Source organism: Protomyctophum parallelum (assembly GCF_964188405.1).
Source record: "Protomyctophum parallelum genome assembly, chromosome: 5".
Classification (NCBI taxonomy): Eukaryota; Metazoa; Chordata; class Actinopteri; order Myctophiformes; family Myctophidae; genus Protomyctophum; species Protomyctophum parallelum.
The window spans coordinates 53,299,860-53,327,151 of record NC_139702.1 but is presented as its reverse complement, the minus strand read 5'-3'; the positions used below and the strand labels follow the sequence as shown (position 1 = coordinate 53,327,151).

General features: G+C 42.6%; 2 protein-coding genes across 3 annotated transcripts in view; both read left to right on the top strand.

Annotated features, from left to right (window-relative positions):
• The window catches only part of pdcd4a (programmed cell death 4a), a 30,607-nt gene extending 17,036 nt beyond the window's left edge, over positions 1-13,571 (top strand). Inside the window, exons 6-11 of the mRNA XM_083765903.1 lie at positions 149-246; positions 2,743-2,857; positions 8,015-8,122; positions 9,985-10,095; positions 12,024-12,163; positions 12,703-13,571. Coding sequence (XP_083622029.1) covers positions 149-246; positions 2,743-2,857; positions 8,015-8,122; positions 9,985-10,095; positions 12,024-12,163; positions 12,703-12,754 — 624 coding nt within the window. The 3' untranslated portion in view covers positions 12,755-13,571. The remainder of the gene's footprint in view (positions 1-148; positions 247-2,742; positions 2,858-8,014; positions 8,123-9,984; positions 10,096-12,023; positions 12,164-12,702) is intronic.
• Positions 13,572-16,890: 3,319 nt separating this feature from the next.
• On the top strand, positions 16,891-26,520 carry mogs (mannosyl-oligosaccharide glucosidase). 2 transcript variants are annotated; one of them, XM_083764748.1, is made up of 5 exons: positions 16,891-16,990; positions 17,973-18,336; positions 19,202-19,425; positions 20,219-20,409; positions 24,508-26,520. In XM_083764748.1, the coding sequence occupies exons 2-5, from the start codon at positions 17,988-17,990 to the stop codon at positions 26,276-26,278; spliced, it is 2,535 nt and encodes an 844-aa protein (XP_083620874.1). In that variant the 5' UTR covers positions 16,891-16,990; positions 17,973-17,987; the 3' UTR covers positions 26,279-26,520. The 2 variants fall into 2 exon arrangements, with proteins under 2 accessions (XP_083620874.1, XP_083620875.1); XM_083764749.1 differs by lacking the exon at positions 16,891-16,990 and having other exon boundaries at positions 18,166-18,290.
• The last annotated feature ends 772 nt before the right edge of the window (positions 26,521-27,292 follow it).

The following is a 27,292-nucleotide window of genomic DNA, read 5'->3' as shown; positions in this document are numbered from 1 at the left end:
GTATTTAATCACAATATCCAACAAAAATAATTTAGATTTTTTTTTAGTCGTGTTATGCTGCTCCATGTCCATACCACCATATTACATTTAGATGAGGAAATGGTTGTGTGACGACAACAAATTAACTTTTCCCTTCTGTCATCCTCAGATGTTGGGTCAGTTTATTGCCAGAGCTATAGCAGACCATGCCCTCCCCATGTCATTCTTGGACCGTTACAAGGGCAAAGTGGACTGTGACTACGCTAGGTGAGCACAAGTAGATTGATGCAAATTTGAGACTTAAAGTTGTTTTGCAAACTTCCCTAAGATTGCAATTTAATGGCGGGCCATGTTGAACTGGCATGTTGAACTGAATAATGAAGTTTAAAAGATTTATATTTCTATATTTATATTTCATTCACAATCTTGCAAATGCAGATTACAAAATTGGGAGTTTTGCAATCAGAAGTATTAGAACATCCTGAGTTTAAACCCCCAAAATTATGATGAATTCACTCTGCCTCCAATGCAAGTAAAAACCAATCCTTTAGGTCAGGGGTTTTCAACAGGTGGTCCGTGGACCACTGGTGGTCCGTGGAGGTATTGCATGTGGTCCCTGAACATGCATTTAGTAATGTAGCAAAGTGTAGATTTTGTATTTTCTTCCACGGAACAGTGCACTAAACGTCTGTGCACTCACTGTTCCGTGGAAGACGTGTGTCAATGTTATCAGAATTACTGGGAAGTCTGAGGTTAAGAAATTCCATAGAAAAGGCAGTTAGAATCTCAAGAGGGGTGAAGTGTACCAGCTTGCCTGATTGAGTCATCATTATTACGAAATGTGCCCATATAATCATGTCATCATGTGCTATATCTTGCACGTATTTTCAATTTTTACTATATATATATATATATATTACTATTATTAAAATGGTTCAAATAGCCGATAATAGCCATAATGTATGGATGTAGATCTGCTTCAAGATAGTAAAATATGGAGAAAAAAAAGTTTAGGGATAAAGGTTATGTAGCGCTATATTGGATCACTCCAATATATGATAGTTCCGTCCGCCAGGCGGAGCGTCGAGCGGACTTACCGATGATCCCGTGCTAAAAGACACGGGAAAATGACGTGTGAGTGAGGCACCGCCTCCCGAGGGTACTTTGCCCGCACACGTCATTTCCCCTTCCTCTTTCCTTTCCTCGGCGTCGTCGGTTGGTAAGGACTAAAGGCAAGTATTTACCGTAAGAAGGTATAACTCCCTTTGAGCAGCCAGCTTGGCCCCTCTCTGAGTTGCCTTCTTTGTATCAGTGTGTTTGAAGCTAAAGCTAAAAACACCACCGTGCTACGGTGGCACGAGCCGGTCGCTCGTGCTACGGCGTCAAGAGGTTGCCCTTGTTAGGTGTCTTTCGTTTGTCTGACGGTCTGTCTGCTTTGCCTGTCCCTCACGGCTCACTTCGGGAACGAACGCCTTCCCTAGACGGCTGCGGAGCGCGTCTCGCTAGCCCCCTGGGCAGCTAGCCCGTCTCCCAGGGAAAGAAGGAAACGCCGCGCGTTCTCCACTTCCCCGTCTTGTTACTTTAACTCGCTCTCCATGGGAGCTGTGGTGGTTTAAATCCAACAGAATAGGCGAGCATTAAATCGACCGTTCAGCTTTGCGCAGTACACCAAGCACACAGCTGATTTCACTCAGTTGGCTGGAGTACTAACATTACATGAAGCATTAAGTCAGTTGCACAAGCACTATACCTGTTATTTTGCCCTGTTTTGTCCCTTCGTATAATGCCACAGGCTAATAAACGGTGTGTGATAAGGCTTTCCATTATATTATTTTACACAAGTGCAGTGTATATTGTAATCGCCCGTGTAAGCCGAGGGCTAACACACGGTGCGCATTTAAAACTTTGTATATTATTATTATATGTTACACAAGTAAGTTGAGTAATATTGATTTCTGTCCTATCACCCGTATAAAGCCACGGGCTACTGAACGGTGTGTGATAAGGTTCTGTATAGTATAATACGTTGCACAAGTGACTATATTGTACAGATATTGTTGTGTTAACATAGCAGTATATTTAACTCTTTCTGTGCTGTCACCCGTATGAGCCGTGGGCCTATATACGGTGTGTGATATAGTCTGCATTGTATATTCTATACGCACGCAGGTGTCTGTGAATATAATAATTTCTGGGCTGTCACCAGTATGAGCCAAGGGCCAATATACGTTGTGTGATATAGCGTATATTTTATACGTTGCACGGGTAACTGGGCATATAATAACTTCTGTCGCGTCACCCGTACGAGCCAAGGGCCAGTGTACGGTGTACGATACAGCCTTGTATGTTTATATGTTGCACAGTTGACTGTTGTCTGTGTTCTATCACCCGTATGAGCCAAGGGCCAGTATACGGTGTGTGATAGTTATACTGTATATTATATACGTTACACGGGTAACTGGGTATATAATAATTCTGTCCTGTCACCCGTACGAGCCAAGGGCCAATGTACGGTGTGTGACAAAGTGTTATACATTTGTAAGTTCACAAGTAACTGTTTATCTTGTATACTTAATATGGAAGGTTAATTTCCCCCCATATCCCCCTCCTCCCAACACAACAGTGGTCCCCAGGTTGATTCTCAGTCAGGGTGGTGGTCCCTGGTTCATAATCGGTTAAAAACCCCTGCTTTAGGTTCACCATGCCTTCATCAATGTTTACAGAAACAATTGTCCATGGTGTATGTTCTCTCTCTCACTGCAGAGCGGCGCTGGACCGTGCCGCTGTGCTCCTCTCCATGAAGAAGGAGATCGTCAGGCTAGACAACGTGTGGGGCGTGGGGGGCGGCCTCAGACCTGTCAAACACCTTGTCAAAGAGGTAAGCTCCAACCACATTGGGCATAACACTATAGATCATAACATTTAACCCATTCTGACCTGAGATCAGATTCTATAAACGTCTTCTACATCCTGACAGTTTTCTGAAAAAGCTATGTTTCTATGTCAGTCGTTATTCGATTTTTCAAAAATAGCAGACCTACAAGCTCGTATCGCGCCACTCGGTGGCGCGATATGAGCTTGTAGATCTGCTATTTTATAATAGCTAAAGCATAACATGATGCTAACACCAAAATGGGTGCCCGGTCAGAATGGGTTAAACAAAGCTATACTGTATAGTGTGGCTCAGTGGTCAGTCTCGACTGCCACCTCTAGAGCTTAAATCTGGATGGGGGGAACAGTCAAAAGCAGCTGGCCGGGCAGACCTCAAGGGTCTCGCTGGAGTATAATCATCCAAGAGGTCAGATAAGTATGAGGGGCCCATGTAGAGATTTATAAACAAACTAGATAAAGTGCCCCTCGGGGCACAGGTCCTCCACCAGGGCAGGTCAGGTTGTGGCCTCCTGGTGGCGCTATAATAGGCCAATGTGAAAAGGGTGCCATTTCTTCTTATGCCTTGGATGGCAATTGGATGATTTGAGGCATTTTGTTCCAAAAATGTGTTTTGCAAAAATCCACCTGTTGGTGGCGCTATAACAGGCCAATGTGAAAAGGGTGGGATATATTCCTCAGCCTAGTAGGAAAGTCCGTGAAATATTTCACGTAAATTGCTATATAAATGCAGTCCATTTATAGAATGTTAAAGGACCACTTCACCACTTTTCAACCTATCTTCATATAATAGGTCCTCACTAATAATCATGACAAAATGGCGCAATTTATTTCTACTCTGTCTGTGTCTCATAGGAGGGCTGTGGGCAGGTCAGAAACCGTCTTCCAGTGACATCATCGATGGGGAATACAAGCTAATAGAAACTGCAGGCTTTCTAGTCCTGAAAAGTTGCAATGCGAACATGGAAGCCATCGTTCTCACGATAATGAAAATCTAAACCTTTTTGTAAAAGAAAAGCTTGTTTAAAAAATAATCTGCCTAATGATGATGTCACTGGAAGACGGTTTCTAAACTGCCCACAGCCCTCCTATGAGACACAGACTGAGTAGAAGAAAATCGTGCCATTTCTTCATGATTATTAGTGAGGACCTATTATATGAAGATGGGTTGAAAAGTGGTGAAGTGGTCCTTTAACTAAAAGAAAATCATATTTCTATTGAATAATTGCAATACACAGTACAATATGCAATCCATGTGCTTCCATATTGTGAAAGGATGGAAGAATGTGTGACGGTGATGGGCCAATGTTCAGATAAAGATCACCATGTAGTACTACCTGCAAACCAGCCTTTCTCTGCTCTTACATAACATAAACAGACGCGCACACTGGGTAAAGAGCCACAGGCCAGCCCTGTGCTTGCTTGCTGTGTTGGCAGAGCAACCTTCCCCTCTGAGAATTTGTATTTGAAAAAGGAGGGACCGATATCTGTCGGTACGGAAGTCCGGTCATGACCTAATGTGTGCTTTGTGCAGCTGGTCTTGCAACTTGCTGGGGGTTTAATTCTTGCTTTTCATTTGATTGTGACCATAGGTCGCAGATTACTATGAAAACCTGTCAGTCCGTCCGTCCGTCAGTCGATCTGTCCATATATTATGGTTGTCATCACGCCTCGTGACATGTCACGCCACCATATGGTCATCAGTCCGTCATGCTTCGTGACACACTCCATATATGGCCGTCTCCATACATGAAGATCACGATGACACTGACCTCATCAAACCCTACATGGAGAAGGCTGGATCATCACCTAGATCTGCATATATGGAGCTGGCCAGGAACTCTACCGCAAACCCTTAGATCTCCATATTTGGAGCTGACCTGTTCCGACATTCCATTATGTTGAACTTCCTCCACCCGTCCTTCTTCTTCGATCTCTCCATTTGACTGATACCTGTCCTTTCAAACTCGAGACGGACCCGCACCAAATTATTAGTGCTGCCGGCGCTACCTGGGCCCTCATCAGACCCTGTACTCTCAAGACACTGCCCCGCTGCCACCCTTAGATCTCCATATATGGAGCTGACCTGTTATGACATTCCATATGTTGATCTGACCTCATCAAAACCTGTACACTCAAGACACACTCCATATATGGCCAGACCTCATCAAACCCTGTACACTCCATATATGGTCAGTGCAGAATTCATTCCATATGTTGATCTGACCCCCCCATGTCAGATCAACCAATGTCTGCGTCACCCAGGCGGATGTGTCCACGCTTCTCGCCCTCAGGGCGTCTTACTGGTTGTTGTGCAGGGAGACGTTGGAAATCCATATCAAATGTTAGCATCAGAAAGTTGCATATTGTAATGACAACTTATTTATCAGTGTGCTTCTGTGTTTTTACCATTGCGCAAACAAATGCCAAACCACACTCATGTTCATGACACGCCCCCACACCCCCGATGAGACGTGATCTCTCTTAGCATGGCTTTGTGTGGGATTGCTGTTCCCTGGAAGAGACAGTTGGGTTTAGCATGTTAATGTAATGTGTACGTGCTGTAAAGATAATGCTTTGTTTGTGTACATTTCTGTTGCTGTGTGTGTTGTACATGCATTATAGCATGCGTTTGTGTACACTATGTTTAGGAAAGAAAGTGTGATCTCACCCTGCTAATCTGGAATGTTACATAAGCCCTCTGAAGAACTCGTACCACGGTCCAGTTTTGATTTCCTGCTTGGCTGTATGTAACCGCCCCTCTAGGCAGAGCAGAGTGGGCTTGCATTGGGGCTTTAGTGAGCTTGGTTATTCTTCACTGCTCTCTTTGATCTCACCCATTCTGTATCCTATGCACAGATCTGGAGTGTTAATTTAACTTAAAAAAACGGTTAATGTTTCACTGTCAGGCTTTCTATTATTTTCCTCCTATATTCTGTTAAATTGAGTTGAAAACCAGAGCAGGACCCACAGCATCCCTTAGCCTCACAAGTTAGTTTGATTTTAGCCAACAGCACTAACAGATGCCCGTGGGAAGTACTGGCCACAGCTCTCGTTGCTAAGCAACTATTGAAAATCATGCTTGAAGCACAGCTAGAAGTTGAATATTTAACTATTTTTCGGGCTTGGGTTCTTAGAACCGTGTTCTAAGAACTGTTGTGGTATTTACATTACCAAAAAGAAGAAAAAATGGAAGACAAGCTAGACTTGACTGTACAGTCTACTACTACACAAGGGATAATGAATGAATGGTGATAAATAAAAAGTCATTGTAGGTTATTAATTCCCACCACTGCTTGCTACTGCTGCTGTATCTGCCTCCGTCCTCCCATTCAATGCTGAAAGACACTGCCCTATCTTCTAGTACGTGCACTTACAAATATCACTCTCCGGCCTGCCTTCTTTCTCATGAACAAGGCCAGTTGTGTTCGTTTTTAGAGGCTCAGCAGGCCGGATGCAGTGAATTCAAACATGTAGACTCTGGTGGTGGGCAGGTAATATTTCCCCTGCACCACCCAAGCGTTGAGTAGTGATACTTGAGCCCCCCCCCCCCTTCTGCACTCGCATGTATACAATACACCCATGCTAGCACAGGGTCTAATTCTTTCCGGGCCCTCTCCTGGCTTCCCATACGGTTTCTCTGCTGTTCTCATTTAAAGAAAGGTACATATTAACTGGCGAGTAGACTGCCCACTCTCCTTTTTCAAATTATGAAAAGGGAAAGCTTGGGTTATAGCCTGTTTGAAGGTTCCATTGAGTGGCTTGAAATTATACTGTGGCTCTGCTTAAAAAGGGCAGTAACATTAAAGCCATCCCAATTATGGCTTGGCTGTATTTCTTTCAGGTCTTCTTCTTTAGTTCATTACCACACCCAAGAAGAAGAAGAAAAATCACACCCGTGTGAAGTGAAGGGCGCTACTATATTAACACATTATGTGCCCTTTCATTCTTAAAAAAATAGCGACGTGGGGGGGCCCCCATCTGATTTTGAAAAAAATCGCAAGATATCACAAGCTCCTATATACAGGTTTAATGTTTGTTTTGTCACAGTTTTGTTTTACATCATCACTGTAAGACGATAAGAGCGCCCCTCACTTCACACGGGTGTGATTTTTTTTTTTTTTTTAATCACAATCGCAACATTGTGCATTTATCTGTGTAAGTGGCTGTAGAGCGTGGGCTTTTGGAGAACAGACTATTTCTTGGAAGTTATGGTGTGGTTGGGACAGGGTTTGATATTGAGGTGGGCTATGTTGTGGCTCCTCCCAGCTGAGGCGTGTGCATCCATGTGCACATTTGCACCTCTTGCCAAGTTGCCATTCAGTACAGTGCTCCAAGAAAATTCCATAGGAGATTGCACTCGACGGACATTATAGGCTGATTTCCTTTACTGAAATGCTCTGGTCTGTTCAAAATTCCATTGTGTAAATCATAGTGGATAAAAATGTATAAAAGAAATGAACAGGAAATTTGTTCAGTTCAACTACAGTAGCACAATGTGTTCCCGGTTTGTTTAACATTGTTGCTGCAAACTATATCCAGAGTTTGGTGCACAGACTTCATGCCTCAAACATGTTGAGAGAAAAAGTCGTGTAAGAAGGAAATTCGGAAGTGGAATACAATTTGCCATTTGAATGTTGTTTTTATTTTTTCCTCCATGAATGCACTGAGTAATGTCTCTAATGAAGACTAATTTCCTGACGTACCAATGTGAAAACAAATGCTTTCATCATGTCACGCATGATGAACATTAACGTTTGAGTGCAGGCACTGCACACAGGAACTTAATATGAACGTTGCTGCTGCCACCCTGTGTGTGTGTGTTTGTGGGGTCATGATGAGACTCTTGACAGACCCTGTTGGTTCAGACTCCTCTCCTTCCCCCATAAACTTCTGGAATGAGTGTCAAATTTGAAGTCGGTGGGGCTAACTGTTCTCAAGTTACGTGGATTACAGATGTACGTGCATTACTGCCGTACGTACAGACAGTGCATGACATGGTGCATTTATAGATGGATAAGTCTGCCGTCACCCAGGCGGATGCGTGCACCTCAGGGCTTATTACTGGTATTATTTAAAGAAAATGCACTTTAACTCAACTTTAACACACTTTTGTGTATACATTTGTTTGTATTCTGTGTTTCAGATACATCTCCTGCTGAAGGAGTACCTGATATCAGGCGTTCTGTCGGAAGCAGAACGTTGTCTACATGACTTGGAGGTGCCACACTTCCACCATGAGTTGGTGTATGAGGTTTGACCCCAGTCTTCCTCCTGTACAATTCTTTTTATATTAAAATAGCCCTTATGTTATTTGTTTAGTCCTGTGTATATATTGTATCCAACTGGCCCTCAATGTATGCCTGACATACTGGTTAATGACGTGGACCTCCATAACTTATTCAGATCAGTGTAAGGTGATTGTATGTATTTTGCTCAACCAACTCTTTGGGGCCATTTTTCATTACCTTTCTAGGGACTTTGCACAATATGCTGTGTGCATTACTGTAGTCCCGGGTTTACAGAACGTGGGATACATGTTTCCCATTTTGTTTAATAATCGATTTGTTTGTTTGGCTCAGCAGCAGATTTGAACAAGCAAGACATATATGACATCTTCATAATGTCTTTTCCGAACGAAGTTATGGGAAAATGAACCACACAAGTGTTTGTATGCCATCTTCTGAAGCTCTGGACCACAGTTATGCACAGAGCCTATAGAGCGTCGCAGTCCCGCACCCTGCGAGGGCACCGGAAGAGATTATTCCATTCATTTTTCCATTAGATGTTTCAAAACGTATTTATTTAACCCATTTTGTGCGGGAACCCCTTTTGGTGTTTTAAACATTGTTATAATTTAGCTATTGAAAAATAGCTCATGGCGCGCTATAAGCTGTTTTTATTCTATTTTATTTTTTATTTTTGTAGGTCTGCTATTTTTGAAAAATCGTAAAAATGTGTCGCAAATCTTTGAATATATATTCTTTCAAAGTGAACGTTTTTAACTCTGGTCTAAATGGGTTAAAGACCTGTAAGCCCCAGACAAAGCCAACAGCCAGAGTTGACAAATCATGACTATAAACAATTTTTTTTGGGGCCGAACAAATAATTAGAAAGAAGGGCAGGGTACAACACTGCACACTATTTTTTAGTTTGTCCTCTTTCTAATTATTTGTTCGACTTAATTTTTTTTTTTTATTGTCATGATTTGTAAACTCGGCTGTTGGCTTTGTCTGAAGCTTACAGGTCTTTAAATAAATACTGTTTGAAACTTCTAATGGAAAAATGAATGGGAAATTATTTTCTGGTGCCCTCGTTCTGAAAGGGGCGGGACTGCGGCGCTCTCTATAACAAACCAAGATGCAGCACTGCCACCTTATGGTAAAACAAAGTTGATTAAATATTTACACTTTAATGTTATGATCACTTTTTCTTTTATTTATTTTTTTAGACAGAGTACAAGTACTTAATTTTTAGTACTCACTGATACAGACTACCGATATGAGTACTTTATTTTTGTTGAGTAACCACTTATTTGACCCCCTTTTTCTCATAGATGCAGATGGATCTCCGATCTACACTTGTCAGTTGTCATTTATGCTTGTAGATCGGCTGTTTTTGGTGATTTGCTGCAGTGTTGAGTCAGACTTGCTCCGGTTGCCTTCGTTCAGCCTAGTGTCAATTGGATGTTTTGGTACTCTGGTCAAAGTATCGGGCTACTTGACTACTTGAGGGTGTAATAATCGAGTAACCGATACCAGTATCGGAACAACTCTACCCTTTATTTTTATTTTTATTGAATTTGAAAAGAAAGACATCAGAGTTGCACATAGCACACGTACCATGGGTCATGTCAAGACACATTTATGAAACTCGAGAATAGAGGGTATGCATAAAGTGAAGGGCAAATCGAGGTCGTTGAATGCAATCAAATACAACTTTTCTGTTTGGATGTATGGGCTGTCAAGGCCAGAAAGTAGTTTTTTGACACTCATTCCTGCATAACCTCCGGGTTTGATGATGATGTCACGTGCATACCCTCTATAAAATCAGAATTGCATAATGCCCTATTGTGGGAAAAACTAAAGTCAAGTTGTGGATGTGTTTATTTGACAGGCTGTGGTGATGGTCCTGGAGTCTCAAGGAGACACAGCCGTCCATATGATGGTAAAGCTGCTTCAGACCTTCGGAAAGAGTGGCATCATCACTGTGGACCAGATGAACCGGGTCAGTGCCGCTCTAGAACATTCTGTTCTTGGGGTGCTTGGTGGCTCAACCAGTTGATACACGGGTTCCCAACCTGTTCAATTCCAACCATCTCCAAATGGCAAAATGTCTTAAAAAACTAACGGAAATAAACTAAAATAGCTGATCTGCAAGCTCACAAATTCAAACATTTGAAAGGTGTTTGAGGAATTGTGAAAGATCTTGACAATGATGACATAACGAAAATAGCCAGGTTGAAAGTGGTTAAGCCAAATGTATTTTCTGTCACATGACTATCAAATGCGAAAATAGCATGTGGTATGTCTGCTGTTTTAGATGTGTGATATTGTCTTATGACAAAGTCTTAATCAGGCTTTATTGTGACAACAATTCAACCTTCACTATCTTTTCACTTTTTTTTTTTTCCTAAATGTTTTTTGCGGCTTTCGCCTTTATTTTATATTTTTGAGTGGTGCAACCACTCCAAAGAACAGCAATGTCCTAACCTACTGTATGTGACTATGTCCTAACCTATTGACTATGTTTAACCCATTCTGACCGGGCACCCATTTTGGTGTCGGCATCATGTTATGCTTTAGCTATTGAAAAATAGCAGATCTACAAGCTCATATCGCGCCACCGAGTGGCGCGATACGAGCTTGTAGGTCTGCTATTTTTGAAAAATCGAAGAGCGACTGACATTTTTAGAATCTGATCTCAGGTCAGAATGGGTTCATCAGGACCAGTGTGTGTCCGGCGGAAACCTCGTATGAATCTGATCTCAGGTCAGAATGGGTTAAGAGTACCAGTAGGGGGCGGGGCAAAAGTGGCGCTGTGCCAGAAACAGAGAGAGAGAGTGTTGTACTGTTGCCTGCTAATTACAGAGAGAGAGAGAGGCAGGGGAGAGGGGAGTTGCACCACTCAGTTCACACAGGTGTGATTTTTCTCTTTAGAGAGAGACAGACAGTAGGCTGACAGGAAATGGGGGAGAGAGATGGGGGAGTGACATGCAGGGCCGTCGGGATCGGGAGTCGAACCCACGGCACACTGCCAGGCTCGGGCTACCGGCCAAGGTGCCTGGACCGCTGAGCCACGGCCCAGGCCTCTTAACTGAAGAAGACTGAGACAGTCAAAACATTGTGTCACAATAAAGTTTGGAAGATTAAAAGCAAGTTGTGAGCCCTTTCTTTTCTAAATTATTTCCCTGTCCTTGGCTCAGCTCTAAAATAAAGAGATGTGTGTTAAATTGTTCTTGAACGCTTATTGGATTTTAATTTAAATTATTCATTTATTGTTGCTGCCATATTCTATTTTTTTGTGTTTTTCTGTAAATGAATACCCTACTTGATCATACTACATACTGTATGGACAAGTATCAAAAGTAGCAGATATACAAGCTCAAAATGCGACACGATGCAGATGGACACTTGAGGTTTCCACCCGACTAGCTGTTTTTTTTTAAACCCTGGAGGAGATCCCCTGGACATGTGACATGAGAGCACTAACACTTCTTTCTGTCTCTGCTGATTACTGATGCCCTGCACTGACCTCGTCCCTTCCCGTCCTCGTCCCATTCTGGGAAGGGACATAGTCTGCGTATTTTTGGCAGACTGATACAGAGATCTCCATATTATATGGGCATAAAAGGGTCACAGACAGACAGTTACAGCGGGTACTCACAGGTATAATGGTTATTGCATAACAGGATGGCATGCATTTCTTTCCCAAATTGCATAATTTCCGAATAGGCCGTGTCTGTCTAGTCAATGAAATAAAACGCCAACAGAAAGGAGATGAATAAATATATAATTTGACAATACAATTGGTATTGAAATTAAACGTACATAAGAATGTATCCACATCTACAATCTATAAATGTACATTATATTTCCCTGTTCATATTCATACTGTATGTCTTACATGCATATATCTGATTGTTTGTGCTCCAGGGCTTCCAGCGTGTGTACGATGAACTCCCAGAGATCAACGTAGATGTACCTCACGCTCACTCCATCATGGAGACGTTTGTGGACCTCTGTTACCAGGAGTCTGTTATCACCAAACAGCTGAGAGATACCTGTCCCTCCAGGTTGGAGCCTTGATCAAAGTATTTACAATATTGCTGATATGATGAATGCTGAAAGACACAGATGGACACATATTACAAGATATACTTGTATATACATAGTATACTGTAGGTCAAGGACATGGTGAATATATTTTTCATACCAACTAGAATTGACCTATTATTATAAACATGAACTTAATTCACTATTGCTGGCCAAACACCAAAACATATTGCCATTTCCTTTTTAAAGGTCCATCCCAGGGATGTTTTGAAAATGGGGCTATATTTACATTCTGCAAAAGATTGATCGGTTGATTGAAACATTTATATGTTCAATTTTTGTCTATTATTGCATTAAAAGAAAAGATTAAAGGTCTGTCAATTTTTACAAACTACCTAAACAAACCTATTACAGGCACAAAATACAGAAAATCTGTTTTGGTTGTGGGGCTATCCATTATGTTTGTTTTTTTTCCACTGATTGGGCCTTTATTTAGCAATTTTATGCTCAGAAATGTCTGTCTGCCACTTAACAGTTTTTTTTTCCATTTTTCCACTAGAGGGCGGAAGCGCTTTGTCAGTGAGGGAGATGGCGGCAGGATTAAAGACTAATGAAGATGAGGACGAATATCGAAAGGACGCCAGCCTTCCTGAAGTTCAGCAAACTGGCTCTCTAATTTCACCCTGTTCTGATTTGTGTCATCAGTAAACACAAAGCCACACATAGTTTAAAGCAGCCCTAAGAGAGACCAGGGCGCCAAGTTGCCTTCACGTTTTCCCATCTCTCTGTTTTTCTTTTGTTTTATTGAAAGGTTTGTAAATCTTTATTTCTGAGCCCTCTTTCCTCTGTCTTTGTACCTGTCAGTCACAGGTGATTCATGTGGAAGCTTGAGAGGAAGTGGGTCGGAGGGTTCACAGGGTTAATTGGGAGTTGAATGTGGTTGATATTTGGCACTGGGGATGAAGGTTGCTTTGGCTGTGCTTCTGCTGCACATTTTCACCACGTTTCTCTGTTGTTTTTAGGTTCTTTTAGTTTTTGCACGTATAAGCTCTTAAGCTACAGTATGACACTTAAATGAGGTGGAAAATTACACCATTCTGCCATTTCTCAGCAAGCACTTGGTTATGCTTATGCATCAGTGACGAGGACCATGGCAATTTATTTTCTTTTTTTAATTTCATTCAAAGATAATGTTCTTTGTGGCTTTCTGGCGCTGATTTCATTAGTTTTTGTTCTTGCCACCTCAGCAGCTCAGCCTAGTTCATGTAAAGTGCAGCAGTCAAAGCAAAAGTCTTTGAGGGGTTCTCAAATTAAGCAGGCTTCAGGGCAGTACGGAATTGCCCAACTGTTTCTAAGAGCTGAGACTATCGAGCTTTAGTTTTTGTTTAACGTTTTGCAGACACAACATGGGAAAACTGCTTTTTTATTTTTATTTTATTTCTTCAAATTCCTTAGGGACACAGAAGCAAATGCTGACATTTGGGTGTGGGTTATAACCTCTGCTAAACTGATGTGAATTCCTGCCATGGTTTAGGTCTACTTAGCCTCTTATAATGGTTGTGTATGTAGTAATGGTTTTGGCATTTACCATACTTTAAGAGTGACCTTTCATTTTTTTTAACCCATTAATACCTGAGGCCGATTCTACAAATACCTTCTAAATCAGCAATTCTCAAACTCCCAAAATGATATGTAATTATATGTAACCCCTATCTGAAAATGTCCCCCAGAAGAAAAAAAATGTGTTAAAAAAAATAATCCAAATTATTCAGAATTTTCAAAATGTTTCAAAAATAGCACTTACAAGCTGGAAGTGTGTCACAAAGTGACGTGTGAGCTTATATATCTGCTACTTTTGAGAACCAATATTCTTAATGGTTTTAAGAAAGAAATGTTGCTATAGCAAAAATTACACAGATGCTTTCCTGGTTTTAATGGGTCACAGTGAGGCAGTTGAGAATGGATGGATTGTTGTTTTTATTTTTCCCCCTCAGATTGACAGTGATGGGCATTGCGAGTGGTCACTGGAGTGGCCTCCTCGGTCACTCGTCAGTCACCAGTTTTTCAGTCTTTACGGATTCTAGGACTCAAGGTAAATAGCAACCTGAACAGTAGTTTCAGTAGTCCCCTCATTCAGTGAGGCATTTTCTTTGCGACATTTACTGACTTTTTTTTGTTGTTGTTCTGCACCTGTATTGCTTTACTCTACCCCCAGTATCAATGTCAGATATGGTCAATGTGGGTATAACAAGATGTGACGGTAACAGTTGAGTTTCACCGTTAGATTTGACCCCTAAAGAACGCACACCCTGAACCCATTTATGGTACATTCATTGACTTTAAAACATATAGGATATCTGGCAATGTCTGTTATTGCACAGCTGTAATGCCACCAAATGTAAATAATTGATTTAGGGGGGAAATCCTTTCTAAATGTGTAGATTTGTATCGATGTTTCAGAAATATCCAGAGCTACCCACACCCTCATGCATGCAGCTGTCAATTTTTTAAGTCATATGAGGCATTTTTTTGGTGTACATTTCTGTACATACACACAGAGACATCTTTTTATTGACAGAACCTTCACACGATTTAAGCAGATTGTTCCCCGTTTTGTCTCGCATAAGCTCATCTCGAAAGTTGTATTTCAATAAAACAACTTATTCCCCACTTATGACATTTGTGTGATTTTTTTGTATCGTCTCGTCTGTCTTTATCTTGTCATCACCCGTGATCTGATATGGGCGTGTGTATTGTGTAGTGCGTGCTTGTCAAACCCAGGTGAGGTTTAGGGCAGGTCTACTGCAGTCTGTGGTTCTCAAACCTTCATCTGAATCTTCATTTTAAGGACCACCAGTTTGACATGTATTTAATAATCGTCTACGGGCCCCAATTTAATTGTATTTCTATCTCTGGGACCCCAATTCATATTAATGATGATTTTGAGTTTACAGACCCTGAGACCCATAAGGGTCCATGTGGCTTCTGTCATTAAATGATAGAAGCCACATGGACCCTCATTGAGGGAGTCCCCAACCCCAACTACGTTTTAGTTTACATTTAGTGTTGGGGACTCCCTCAATGACCCTGTGTCCCCGCCGGACGCCACTTTGAGAACCATTGGTTGACCGTGTATAGATGATTTATATGCAGCCTGCGACCGAGGCTAATTTATATGTGGTTAATGTTAAATGCCGCTGATCAGTTTTGGGTGGGTCTTTGTCTATAGACGGACGTAGTGAAACATGCCCGTCCAACGCATGGTCATGCTGGACCTCCAAAGGTTTTTGACACCGTGAACCACTCCATACTGGTTAACAAGCTTAAAGCTATTGGTTTTGATAGCACATCAGTGAGCTGGATGCAATCCTACCTGGAGGGGAGAGAACAGATGGTGGAAGTGAACGGAACACTGTCCCCCCCCCCCTCCCAGTGAGCTGTGGCGTCCCACAAGGAAGCATACTAGGGCCTTTACTGTTCCTAATATATGTTAACGACATGACATCAGCTTGTGACTGCAACTTGTTCCTGTTCGCAGACGACTCAGCACTGCTGGTCTCGGACAGGAACAAACTGCAGGTTGAAAAGACCCTCAGCTCTGAACTCGGTAGAATCTGCACCTGGCTCGCTGATAAACTATCCTTACACCTGGGAAAAACTGAATCCATTCTCTTCGGATCAAATAGTAATCTCAGCAAGGCAGATGGCTTCTTGGTTAGAGTGGGTGACAACATTATCACACGAAAAGATGAAATTACCTACCTAGGTTCCATCCTGGAGGCCAATCTTTCCGGTGATAAAATGGCCACCAACGTAATCAAAAAAGTCAATCAAAGAACAAGATTCCTTTACAGGATCTTCTCACTGGTCAACAAAAACACCTTGAAGACCTTAACAGGAGCCCTCATACAAGGTTTCTTTGACTATATGCATCCACCTCTTGGTACCACAGCACCTCAAAGGCCCTTAAAACAAGGCTCCAGACCTCCCAAAACAAACTGGTCAGGCTCCTACTTGGCCTCACCCCCCGAACCCACCTCACCCCTGCCCACTTTGACAGGCTGGGATGGCTTAGGGTCGACGACAGAGTACAGCATCTTGCAATATGGGTCTGGTCCACAAGATTCGATACACCACTAAGATACCCATGTACCTGTCTAAATACTTCCTTAATGTAAACGAAGTCCACACCCACAACACCAGAGGGAGTGCAACAAACCATGTACAACCCAGATTCGGCACAAACAAGGGACTAAATTATTTTCGCTCCTATGCCACCAAAATGTGGAACGCCCTACCAACAGTCATTAAGACATGTGAATCCCTTGACTCCTTCAAAACCGCTCTCAAAGGGCACCTACGGATGGCTGCAATTCGAAACTGGCCTCTGTAAAATCTGAATCCCCCCACCGCCCCCCCCCCCCCTTTCCCCTCACTGTATATGTATCTTTTCCCTTTTTGCTTCCTATAGGCCTATGATGAATTCCTGTTCTGTTCTTTAACTACATAGAAGTGTCTATTTGTATGTCTCTAAATGTTTTGATGAATTGAACAATGTGGACCCTGTTGTAAACAAGTGTAATGCTTCATTGGGTCGTCCACTCACAGTCTTTGTATATACATAGTTTGTGCTTGAAATGTACTGTAATTCTACAAACTGTTAATAAATATTTCAATCAAAAACGCACTCAGCCAGCAGAGCAGACAACACATGGGACTAGTACACGTCAGTGGTGGTGAAGTGGAGGCGGGGCAACCTACAACCAAGCCTACAACCAGGAAGTAGCTACTAGTGCATTGCTAGCAACGGTTATAATGAGCAGTTGAGATTCTGTTACATTGGACAGGTGAGTAACTAACAAACATTTGTGTGAACTGTGAACGTTCCGTCACAATAATGTCTTAACCTTCCGTGTCAGTCGTAAACCAGACCTCATTAAACTTAAGACACTGAAAACGTTGCATATGCATCGTGCTACTACTTGTAAGGGCTCAGTCACGGCTGCTTGTCACCGTGGCGCCAGTTGATACCGGTATGTGCGTCTTTTCAATGAGCACGGTTTACGGGCCAAATCCTTCCAGATTGAAATGTCATTCATTATAATATATCTTACTGTGTCAACAATGAGTACCAGTCAGACAACGTTCAGATGGTTAGCTGACCTGACCAATCACATAACGCGCCGCTCTGCCGCTAAGGTGTGATATTCCAGAGACATTATTTTCGTTATTATGCCTGAATAGCCTGTATACAACATTATATACCGATAATAAAGTGGTGCCTTTCTCAAGGGATAGTTAACACCATCACATTTTATCAAATTAATACATACAAAACAACTGGGCAGAGGAAGCTCTTCTGAATCCGAATACAGCTCAGGAAACTGGTTTATTTGCACCTTTTGCAGCCAGTAGACTTTACTTTTAAAGATGGAGTGCCACAATTTTTGTATTTGTCCAGTTTTTCATTATAATACCTGATCATGTTTTAGGGTGGGAAAAAATCGTGGCACTGTTTTAAAGCCCATCATGGTTGTGTAACAGAAGTGCAGTGAAAACAATCAAACAAATGTACAGTAATAGACACAACACTGATCATTATAAAAATGTATCTCAATTCCGATCTGAAATATGAAGGGCAGTAACGCAATAATGATAAAGTCAGTGTTGTGCACACTGTTGCATGCTGGGTGGGAAGGAAAGTCCTCTGTACAATCGCACACTCCATGACGATATTGTTGTATTGCAATATATTATTTGCCTTCTTTTACTGGAGTCCACACAGACATATCGGAACTGAACTAATTCGACATCTGTCCTTTTTCTCAGCTCCAGTAGGGCCGGATGGGCAAGCAGAGGAAGAGGGTGGGGGCTGGCGAATCTGCTCCCCTACCGTGGAAAGATGAGAAGCCCAATGTGTTGCCCCGCAAGGAAAAGAAGAAGAAGGTCGACATCGGCAAAGTATTCATCAACATCTCCATTGGCCTTTGCATCTTCAGCCTCATTTGGTTCTTCTATGCTCTGTACATGAGATCGGCCATGGCCAAACGAGTGGTGACCCTGCACCCTTCACCCCGCGTCCTTGATGCCAATAGCACCAGTGCTGAGGTCTCCCCTGAAAGATTCTGGGGATCATATAGACCTCAGGTATACTTTGGCATGAAAAGCAGAAGTCCCAGGTCTACTGTCACAGGTAGCTTGCCTCCTCTTTGTTGGTGTTCTTCCTTTAACCCATTCTGACCGGAGATCAGATTCATACGAGGTTTCCGCCGGACACACACTGGTCTGATGAACCCATTCTGACCTGAGATCAGATTCTAAAAATGTCAGTCGCTCTTCGATTTTTCAAAAATAGCAGACCTACAAGCTCGTATCGCGCCACTCGGTGGCGCGATATGAGCTTGTAGATCTGCTATTTTTCAATAGATAAAGCATAACATGATGCTGACACCAAAATGGGTGCCCGGTCAGAATGGGTTATGTCGGATGTCTGGGTGTGTGCGCACTGCGCAGTCTGCGCACCAATCTTTCGACCCAGGATAATATAAGCACCTTTATTGTTTTTTGGGGCATTTGTCACTGTACATTTTTGGACCTAATGAGACATTTGTCTCAACCTAACTATTTTATGAGCAGAGGGGAAGCCGTTAATATGGCGCCCCAGCCAAAATACATATATTTCTATGGTTTACTCACCCCATGTCTGATTTGTTGAATACAAAATGTCATATATATTTATATATACACATAAATATTATGGGAGCAGACCAAGACTTCCTGAAGAAGATCAATGTGATCAACAACATTGGTGTGTGTGTGTGTGTGTGTGTGTGTGTGTGTGTGTGTGTGTGTGGGGCACGGCACGATGCTTCCTGTTTACATTCAAATAATCCAACACTAACTCAAATTTTAGCTTTCAGCCAATATATGCCGAGACGAGAACCCAATTATATTACTTTATCTTAAAAGGTTGAGTGTGCATAGAAAACACCAGAGAGAGCCCTATAGCTAATCTGAAATCCCATGCCAAAGTTACATAGACTTATCTGTCTTCCCAGGTCTGATGTGGATGCGTCAGTTCTCAGACATGGACGTGAACCTGAGGCACACCTGTGAACAGGGAGACCGTCTACCAGGCTATGGCTGGCTGATGCACGATGGCCTCAGCTTCGGCGTCCAGGAGATCCGAGACATTGACTTTACCCTGACCACAGAGTTTGTAAAGAGGGCCGGCGGGGACCATGGTGGGGACTGGACCTGGAGGATCACTGCCAACCAGCATGTGAGGATTCAGGACGATAATAATCTGTTTTTGCTAATTTACAGTAGTTTCAAAGCATGTGTTGACTTTTGAGATTTACTTGTCAATCACACTGTCCAGTTAGACAGCAAGTAGAGTACAGGCAGAGGTGAGTGTTTGTACACAGCATGTGTGAAAGTGGAAAAGGAATGCAGTCCACGAATGAGCATAATTGAATAAGAACATGAATGGGAAATTATCTTTATTCTTCTGTATGAACGTAATTTTTCACACTAGCTTTTTTTAGGGGCACTAGCTCCTCCAATGAATGGCTGTGCACCTCACTTCACGTGTGTGTGTGTGTGTGTGTGTGTGTGTGTGTGTGTGTGTGTGTGTGTGTGTGTGTCACTATAAAGTGTCTTGTCTATAATCATTCAAATAGGCACCCCACACCAGATTCAAAACTCCCCCATAACCAGCATCACTTTCTCCGGACAGGACCTCTCACCGGTTGTCACCAACCTGGGAGTAAAAATGTACCCTAAATTTCGAGCCCCACATCAGACATCTTTGCAAAACGTCCTTTTTCCACCTCACTAACATCTCAAAACTCCGCTCGACACTCAATCGCGTGATGTTTTTAATCGTGTGATGTTTCTTAGTTCGTGCATTTCTATTGTAGCACTTTGAGATTCCATGGAATGTAAAGTGCATTATAAATAACATCCATTATTATTATAAATTGACCAAACTCATTGCTCTATGTGATGGTATTCAAAGCTTCCTCCTCAAACAAATGATAATCACAGGTTTCCTTTGACCTTTTCTCCATCAGAGTTCTGCCCCTCAGGCGCCAGTCATCTCTCTAATGTTCTATGCAGCAGCAGACACACAGGGTTCCCTGGAGACCCACATAGAGAAAAGTCGCCTGAGTTCCATCACTGGGTTCTCTGAGGAACTTGGTAACTACAAGATTACCTTCCGCAAGCCTGTCACCGGGGAGTCCTCCAGTGTCAAATATGCCAGGTATGATAATAATCCTGTATGCTGCTATAAAATGAAAACCTCTGTCTGATCTGCATTTTTTTTCCTCAGTGGGTTGAGCATTGGCATGGGCATTGACCATTAGCATATGAACTGTAAAGCGTTATTCATAGTCTGATTTATCGATGGTGAGGTGACCACCGCAACTACAACATAACGTCACAGATGAAGAGCAAACCACCGCTCTCCCCAGCCCTTCTCTCTGTTTTTACTCACTAACGCTCCACGTTATTACAGCTCCGGTGGTCACCTCACCACCGAAAATCCAGACTATGAATAGGCCTTGACAAAGCCAATTACCGTAGTCACTGTTCCCAAAAGTAAGCTGTTTATTAGCATTTTGTGAACTGTCCTTGCAGGCTATGGGATCTGTAGTTGGGTAATAAGTCAATCAATCAAAATTTGTATAGCACATTTCATACAGCAAGTGCAACCCAATGTGCTTCACAGATTGCAAATAGAAGAGACATTAAAAGAAAACAAAGTAGTGACAACCTTGCCCGTCTAGAATGAATACAAATTATATCATTCTTATTCTAACAACTGGTTATTGTTTTTGAAATGCCAAACAATAGCCTAACTTCTCTGTTTAGCTAACGTATCAATTTTGTTCAGAGCTATCAGTAATCAACTGTAATGTTACCTAGTTTGTAGTAATTAATGAGATAATATTCCTTCTGATATATATGGATACATATTTGAGAAAATGGCAAAGCCATACAGTGAATAACTGAATAATATAGAGCATCCGTCTAGAGAAAAGTATTGTGGAAATAGATAAAGCTATAATGGCAGGAATTGAATATATATTATTTGTCAAGGCACAGGGGTAAAGTTCCTGTCTACCACCAGAGACTGTGGGTTTAAATCCGCCACGGCGCCTTCTGGGCGTCCATACGAGCACAATTGGCCATGCTCGCGGGAGGGAAGCCGGACGGGCAGGAAAATGTGTCGCTGCACCAGTTCCTCCTACAGGTTAGGCAGGGAGCCTGTCAGCAGGGGATGTTGAACTGTGAGGAATAGGGTGTTCACCCGCTCACGCTAACGTCCTCTTGGTGAAGCTCCTCACTGGCAGCTGAACCAGTAGGTGGAAAAAAGCAGTGACAAGGCCACACACACAAGTGTGAGGGGAATTGGCATAACGACTAAATTGGAAGGAAAAGGGGAAAAATAATTGGCTACTCAAATGTGTATATACTGTATTATATAAAACAGAACTTGTAAAGATTCAAAATGAAAGCAAATGAGCAATAAAACTGTTAAGATCTTGGGTAATGTGAAATAGGAGTGTTCACCAGAATTGTGTAAAATTGTGGGCTTTAATAAAAAGCAATGAAGTGACAGCAGGAAGGCAATGTGTGGAAGCAGCATGACAGGCAGTACAGAAGACATTTTCAAGTATGTGTAGTACAGATGGCCTGTCAAATTGTAATGAGTGCAAGTTCCTTGCACAAACACAATGTGTATCGCATGTTGCCTGAACTGCTTATCCAAAAATAGGATGGTAAAGGAACATGCAAATAATAAACGTGTATGTTGCATATTAGGTCCTGTTCTAGAACGATAACATTTAAATTGGTATATGAGATCATGCAATATTTTTATATATAAAAAAAATAAAATAAGAAAATGGAATCATATCTTTGACTGAATACAAAGTGGAGACATGACTAAAGCAGAATTGCAAAGAGAAAAGGCACAGTATGCAACCGTTGGCAAGAAATGGAGAGGGACTAGCAATATATTTGCTATCCACCATGATATGGCTGGTGAAAACTGTACTACTTCGTGTTATGAGACCATGAGCCAGGTTCTAGCCTCAAGGTACATCAAGGATCAATATACAGCTAGTAGATTAGCTACTTGTTTGATAGCAGTAGTTAACACATACTGTAAGCTTTGAGGGACTTTGCTCTCAACAGAAACAGGCTGGCACAATTTAAATCATATCTCCCTTATTCATTGATAGTTATTTTTCCTATATTCAGCTATAGTGTAGATTGTTGTAACTTAAATACCATTGACAATGAATGGAAAATATGTTTCTAAGCAAATTGGTATTTTTGTCCTAACAAACATTAAATACCATTGACAATGAATGGAGAATTTACATCAACGAGCAAATCAGTATTTTTGTTAAATTGCCATCCTATGCCCAGCTTTGTGTGTCTGTGTGTGTACCCCATAGCGATGATTTGATTGGCTGAGGGCTTAAAAAGTAAAGATAAAAAGTGAGGGCAGAAAAGGGAGATCGCCAGAAGTGATTGGCCGCAATGTGATGAGGTATGATAAGAGCGCCCTTCACTTTGTGTGACTTTTGAGGGGTGCTAGCCCCTCCTATATACAGCTTTTGTCCCCACGCGTCTCTTAGTTGCCATTGACAATGAAAGGAGAAATTAGGTCATATGTGCCTCAATATGACGTAAATTTGTGGCAACACAAACATTAAATGCCATTGACAATGATGGGAAAATTTAAGTCGTATGTACACGAGCAAATCGGCTAACCAATCACATAAATTCAGTTGAGATGATGTATGTGTATGATGATGTATAATGATAAGAGCTGTATATGTACGCGGATGACCTTGCCATACTTTCCCCTAGTAGCAGTGGGTTCCAACAGCTACTCAATATTTGTACAAATGACGGTATTGACTTTGATATTCAGTATAATGTATAAGTGAGGGGCGCTAGCCCCTCTTATATACAGCTTTTGTCCCCACACGTCTCAATATTTGCCATTGACAATGAAAGGAGAAATTAGGTCAAACGTCCACCAAATATGTTGTAAATTTAACCAACCAATCACAAATGCAGTTGTTCATGAGATGATGTATAATGATAAGAGCGACCTCACTTCACACACGTGTGATTTTTAAGGGGCACTGCCCCTTCTATAAGCGGCTTTTGTCCCCACACGTCTCAATGTTTGCTATTGACAATGAACGGAGATATTATGTCAGAATTCCGCTAAATATGACGTAAATTAAACATCAAAACATTAAACGCCATTGACATTGAGGGAATACTTACTTGCGTCATATCTATGTAAACGAGCAAATCGGCTAACCAATCACTTGTTGGTGGGAGAGTGCTTGGCCAATAAGGAACCACCTTATGTAGCAATGTCAAATGTCCGCTAACAAATTGATGTACGATGACAAGGGCGCCCCTCATTTCACACGGTGTGATTTTTAATAACTAGCACCTAATGTCCCACAAAACATTCCATCTTTAAGCAATAACAATCATCCTTCCATAAATGTATAGACTCTGTGGTGCTTGGGGCTCGAACTCTAGATGTGAGGACCGTGTAGTGGCTCGAACCTCTAGTTTTCTATACTGTATATTCCTGTCATTTCCCTCCCCTACTCTTGGTCCGTGGAGAGTGTAGAGTAGAGTCGACAACCACATGTCTCCTCTGATAAACGTGGAGTCGCCAACTGCTTCTTTTTACCTGAATGTGAGTAGTTTCATACAGAGATACCTGCTATCCCTTCCAGTTCTGCTCCCTGTTATTGAACAGGCTCCCCGACCAACCTGATAAGAGTCACTTACTAGTGCTGCGACAGAGGGCACCCTCCCATACTTGCTTCCCACCTGTGAAAAACTGCCAATTGTCTACATTGAAGCACCTGGCCAAGCCGGAGCCACCATGGTGGAATTGAACCCCAGTCCACAGTTGTGGGCAGTTATTTTTACCCCATGCCACCAGGATGCCCCAAACAAATATGTTCAACCTTATCTTTATCTTCTACAATGTAATGCCTAAACACAACTACTGTATGTTCACACAAGTGAGGGGCGCTCTTATCATCACACATCATGCATAATCTCATTCCGGCCAATCACAATTTGCGTCCTCACTTTTGTCAATGTCAATCAATGTTTGTGTTAAGACAATGTTTGTGTTTACACAAACCCTCAAATAGGATGGGCTAGCGTCACTGAAAAATATAGCATTATGTATTGTTTTCCTTTCATGTCCATTGTGCAGGCATACTGAATTATACTGCGAAAACAGATGATTAATGTCCAAGGAAAGTGACAGTGTGTACTGTTGTTTTCTCCTTTGCAGTTACAACTACCTTCAGACGGTCTCTCCTGGTTTGGAGAAGCTGACCGACATTGTGAAGAACAGTCTAAACCGCAGGTTTGTCTACAATCCCCCCTCTGGTGAGAAGAGGCATTACATTGGCCTGGACTCCTATAAGCCGCCCCACCACCAGCACCAACAGAAACCTACTGACACCCGGAAGGAGAGTGACTTTGTGGTTCACCAGGTGACCATCCAGACTCCATTCCAGTTTGAAGTTCAGTTTGAGTCCGAGAGCTTTCACGACCGGCCTAACCAGCTGGTGGGTGCCACCATGACAGAAGAACTGGAAAACAGGAAAGATGCCTTTAATGCCAAGTTTGAGAAGACGTTTGGCCTCGAGAGCAAAGGCTACAGTCAGGCTCAAGTTAAATTCAGCAAGGCAGCCCTCAGTAATATGCTTGGTGGGATGGGCTATTTCTATGGTCAGTCGGTGGTCCAGTCACACTACAATGAATACCCTCTTCTCTACCCTGATGGTTCATTGTTCACTGCTGTACCTTCCCGCTCCTTCTTCCCAAGAGGGTTTCTGTGGGATGAGGGTTTCCACCAGCTGTTGCTGAGCAAGTGGGACCCCCAGGTATCCCGTGAATCCATCTCTCATTGGCTGGACCTTATTAACATTGAGGGCTGGATCCCCCGTGAGCAAATCCTCGGAGATGAGGCTCGAAGTAAGGTCCCTGCTGAGTTTGTGGTCCAGCGAAATGAGAATGCCAACCCACCCACCCTCTTCTTGGTTCTTCAGGAGCTCATTGAGCAGTTCTCTTCAAACCCAGATGCTGTGTCATCTCAGAAGACCTTTCCGTTTCTCCGAAGGCTGTACCCAAGACTCAAGACTTGGTTTGAGTGGTACAATACCACACAATCTGGGCTCCTGCCCAACTCGTACCGCTGGCGCGGACGTGACAAGGATACTAATCTCTTCCTCAACCCCAAGACGCTGACGTCTGGGCTCGATGATTATCCACGAGCCTCCCATCCCTCGGCAGACGAGCGGCATGTAGATCTACACTGCTGGATGGCATTGGCATCGGGTATCATGGCTAGCATTGCACAGCTCCTGGGCGAACCGCACCAGGAATTTGAGCGCACCCACCGAGTGCTGAGTGACGACAGCCTACTCGATGAGTACTACTGGTCCGAGCAGCTCCGTGCCTTCAGTGACTATGGCAACCACACCCAGGCAGTGTCCTTACAGCAGGAGAAGATATACGTGCCTCCTGGGCAGCCACGGCACCAGTTCCCTGTGGCGCGGCTAGTGCGCTCTGTCCGCCGTGCCCCCAAACCGCAATATGTAAATGCTTTTGGTTATGTTAGCCTGTTCCCTTTCCTGCTGCACATCCTCGAGCCAAACTCGCCCAAGCTAGAACACATCCTGAGAGATATGAGGGACTCTGACAAGCTGTGGACTCCCTATGGCCTCCGCTCACTCTCCAGGGCGGACCCCATGTACATGAAGAGAAATACAGAACATGACGCCCCGTACTGGAGGGGCCCCATATGGATCAACATCAACTACCTGACCGTGAGAGCCCTGCACCACTACAGCAACCAAGAAGGCCCCTATCAGGAGAAGGCAGCTATCCTTTATCAGGAACTCAGGACAAATATTATCAACAATGTTTACAGACAATATGCTGAGACAGGGTATATTTGGGAACAATACAATGATGGAACTGGCAGAGGCCAAGGAAGCCACCCTTTCACAGGCTGGTCAGCCCTGACCGTCTTAATGATGGCTGAACAGTACTGATACGTTCAGATCTCACCTCAATAAAATAATATTGGTTCTCATTTGTCATAAGTCATAAGTGTTTATGATTAAGACAATGTATCTCATTGGTCAAATGTTCCTACCACTTTGATATGAAAGCAAACTCCAAAGTCAGACTCATCTGAGTCATGTTGTCAAGAGCATTGTTCATTTGGTATTAACCTCTAATGAGACCCTCAGGTTCCATGCAAGCATCTTATTAAATATTGTTTTTATTTAAACGATGATTGTAGACAGCCAGTTTTTGTTTGCAGATTTGTTTTGAAAAGTCTGGTATTTCTGTTAACATAATGTGTAACATGATGTTCATTAGCACTGATTTATGCAAAAATAAGTCAAGAGGTTTCCTCTTGACAGCAACGATATACAATTGACATACAGCTGTGCAGAAAGACTAGTACACTCAACATCAGATCAGACCATGAACTTATTTAAATTATACACAAATTAGTGAATTTTGTTCTTTATGCTGTCTGAACTATACATTCCCGATTGATCTTGGAATGAAAACCGTTTGTATTATAGTCTGTCAGACAGTCGTTAAATCCAAGGACAACCCATAACTCTGAGAGTGTACAGATGGAACCCAATCAAGGAGCCCTGATGGAGAACCACTGCTGTAGCCTGGTTAATAAACCAGACTAATATCGCACGGACCGCGGGATATTGGTCTGGGGAGGCTCAGCTTGGATTTCATTTCCAGGGGGGCGGGTTGATACATTTTCTCTTTGACGCAATTGGTCAGAGCTACTGTCAGTCAAATGTCTCAAGCGTTGAAAGTCACTGTACCAAAGCCTGCCCATATTGCATACCGTGTCCCGATTGGCCGCCCCATTTCTCTGGTGTAGGAAATGGGCGTACAATTGAGCCTCTCCAGACCGTAATCCGCCAGCAGGCAATTTATTTTTGCCAACGGCTGATTCGGTCTGGTTTATTAACCAGGCTACCACTGCTGTACAGTGTTGGGTAGCTTTGACTGAATTGTCTGGAGAA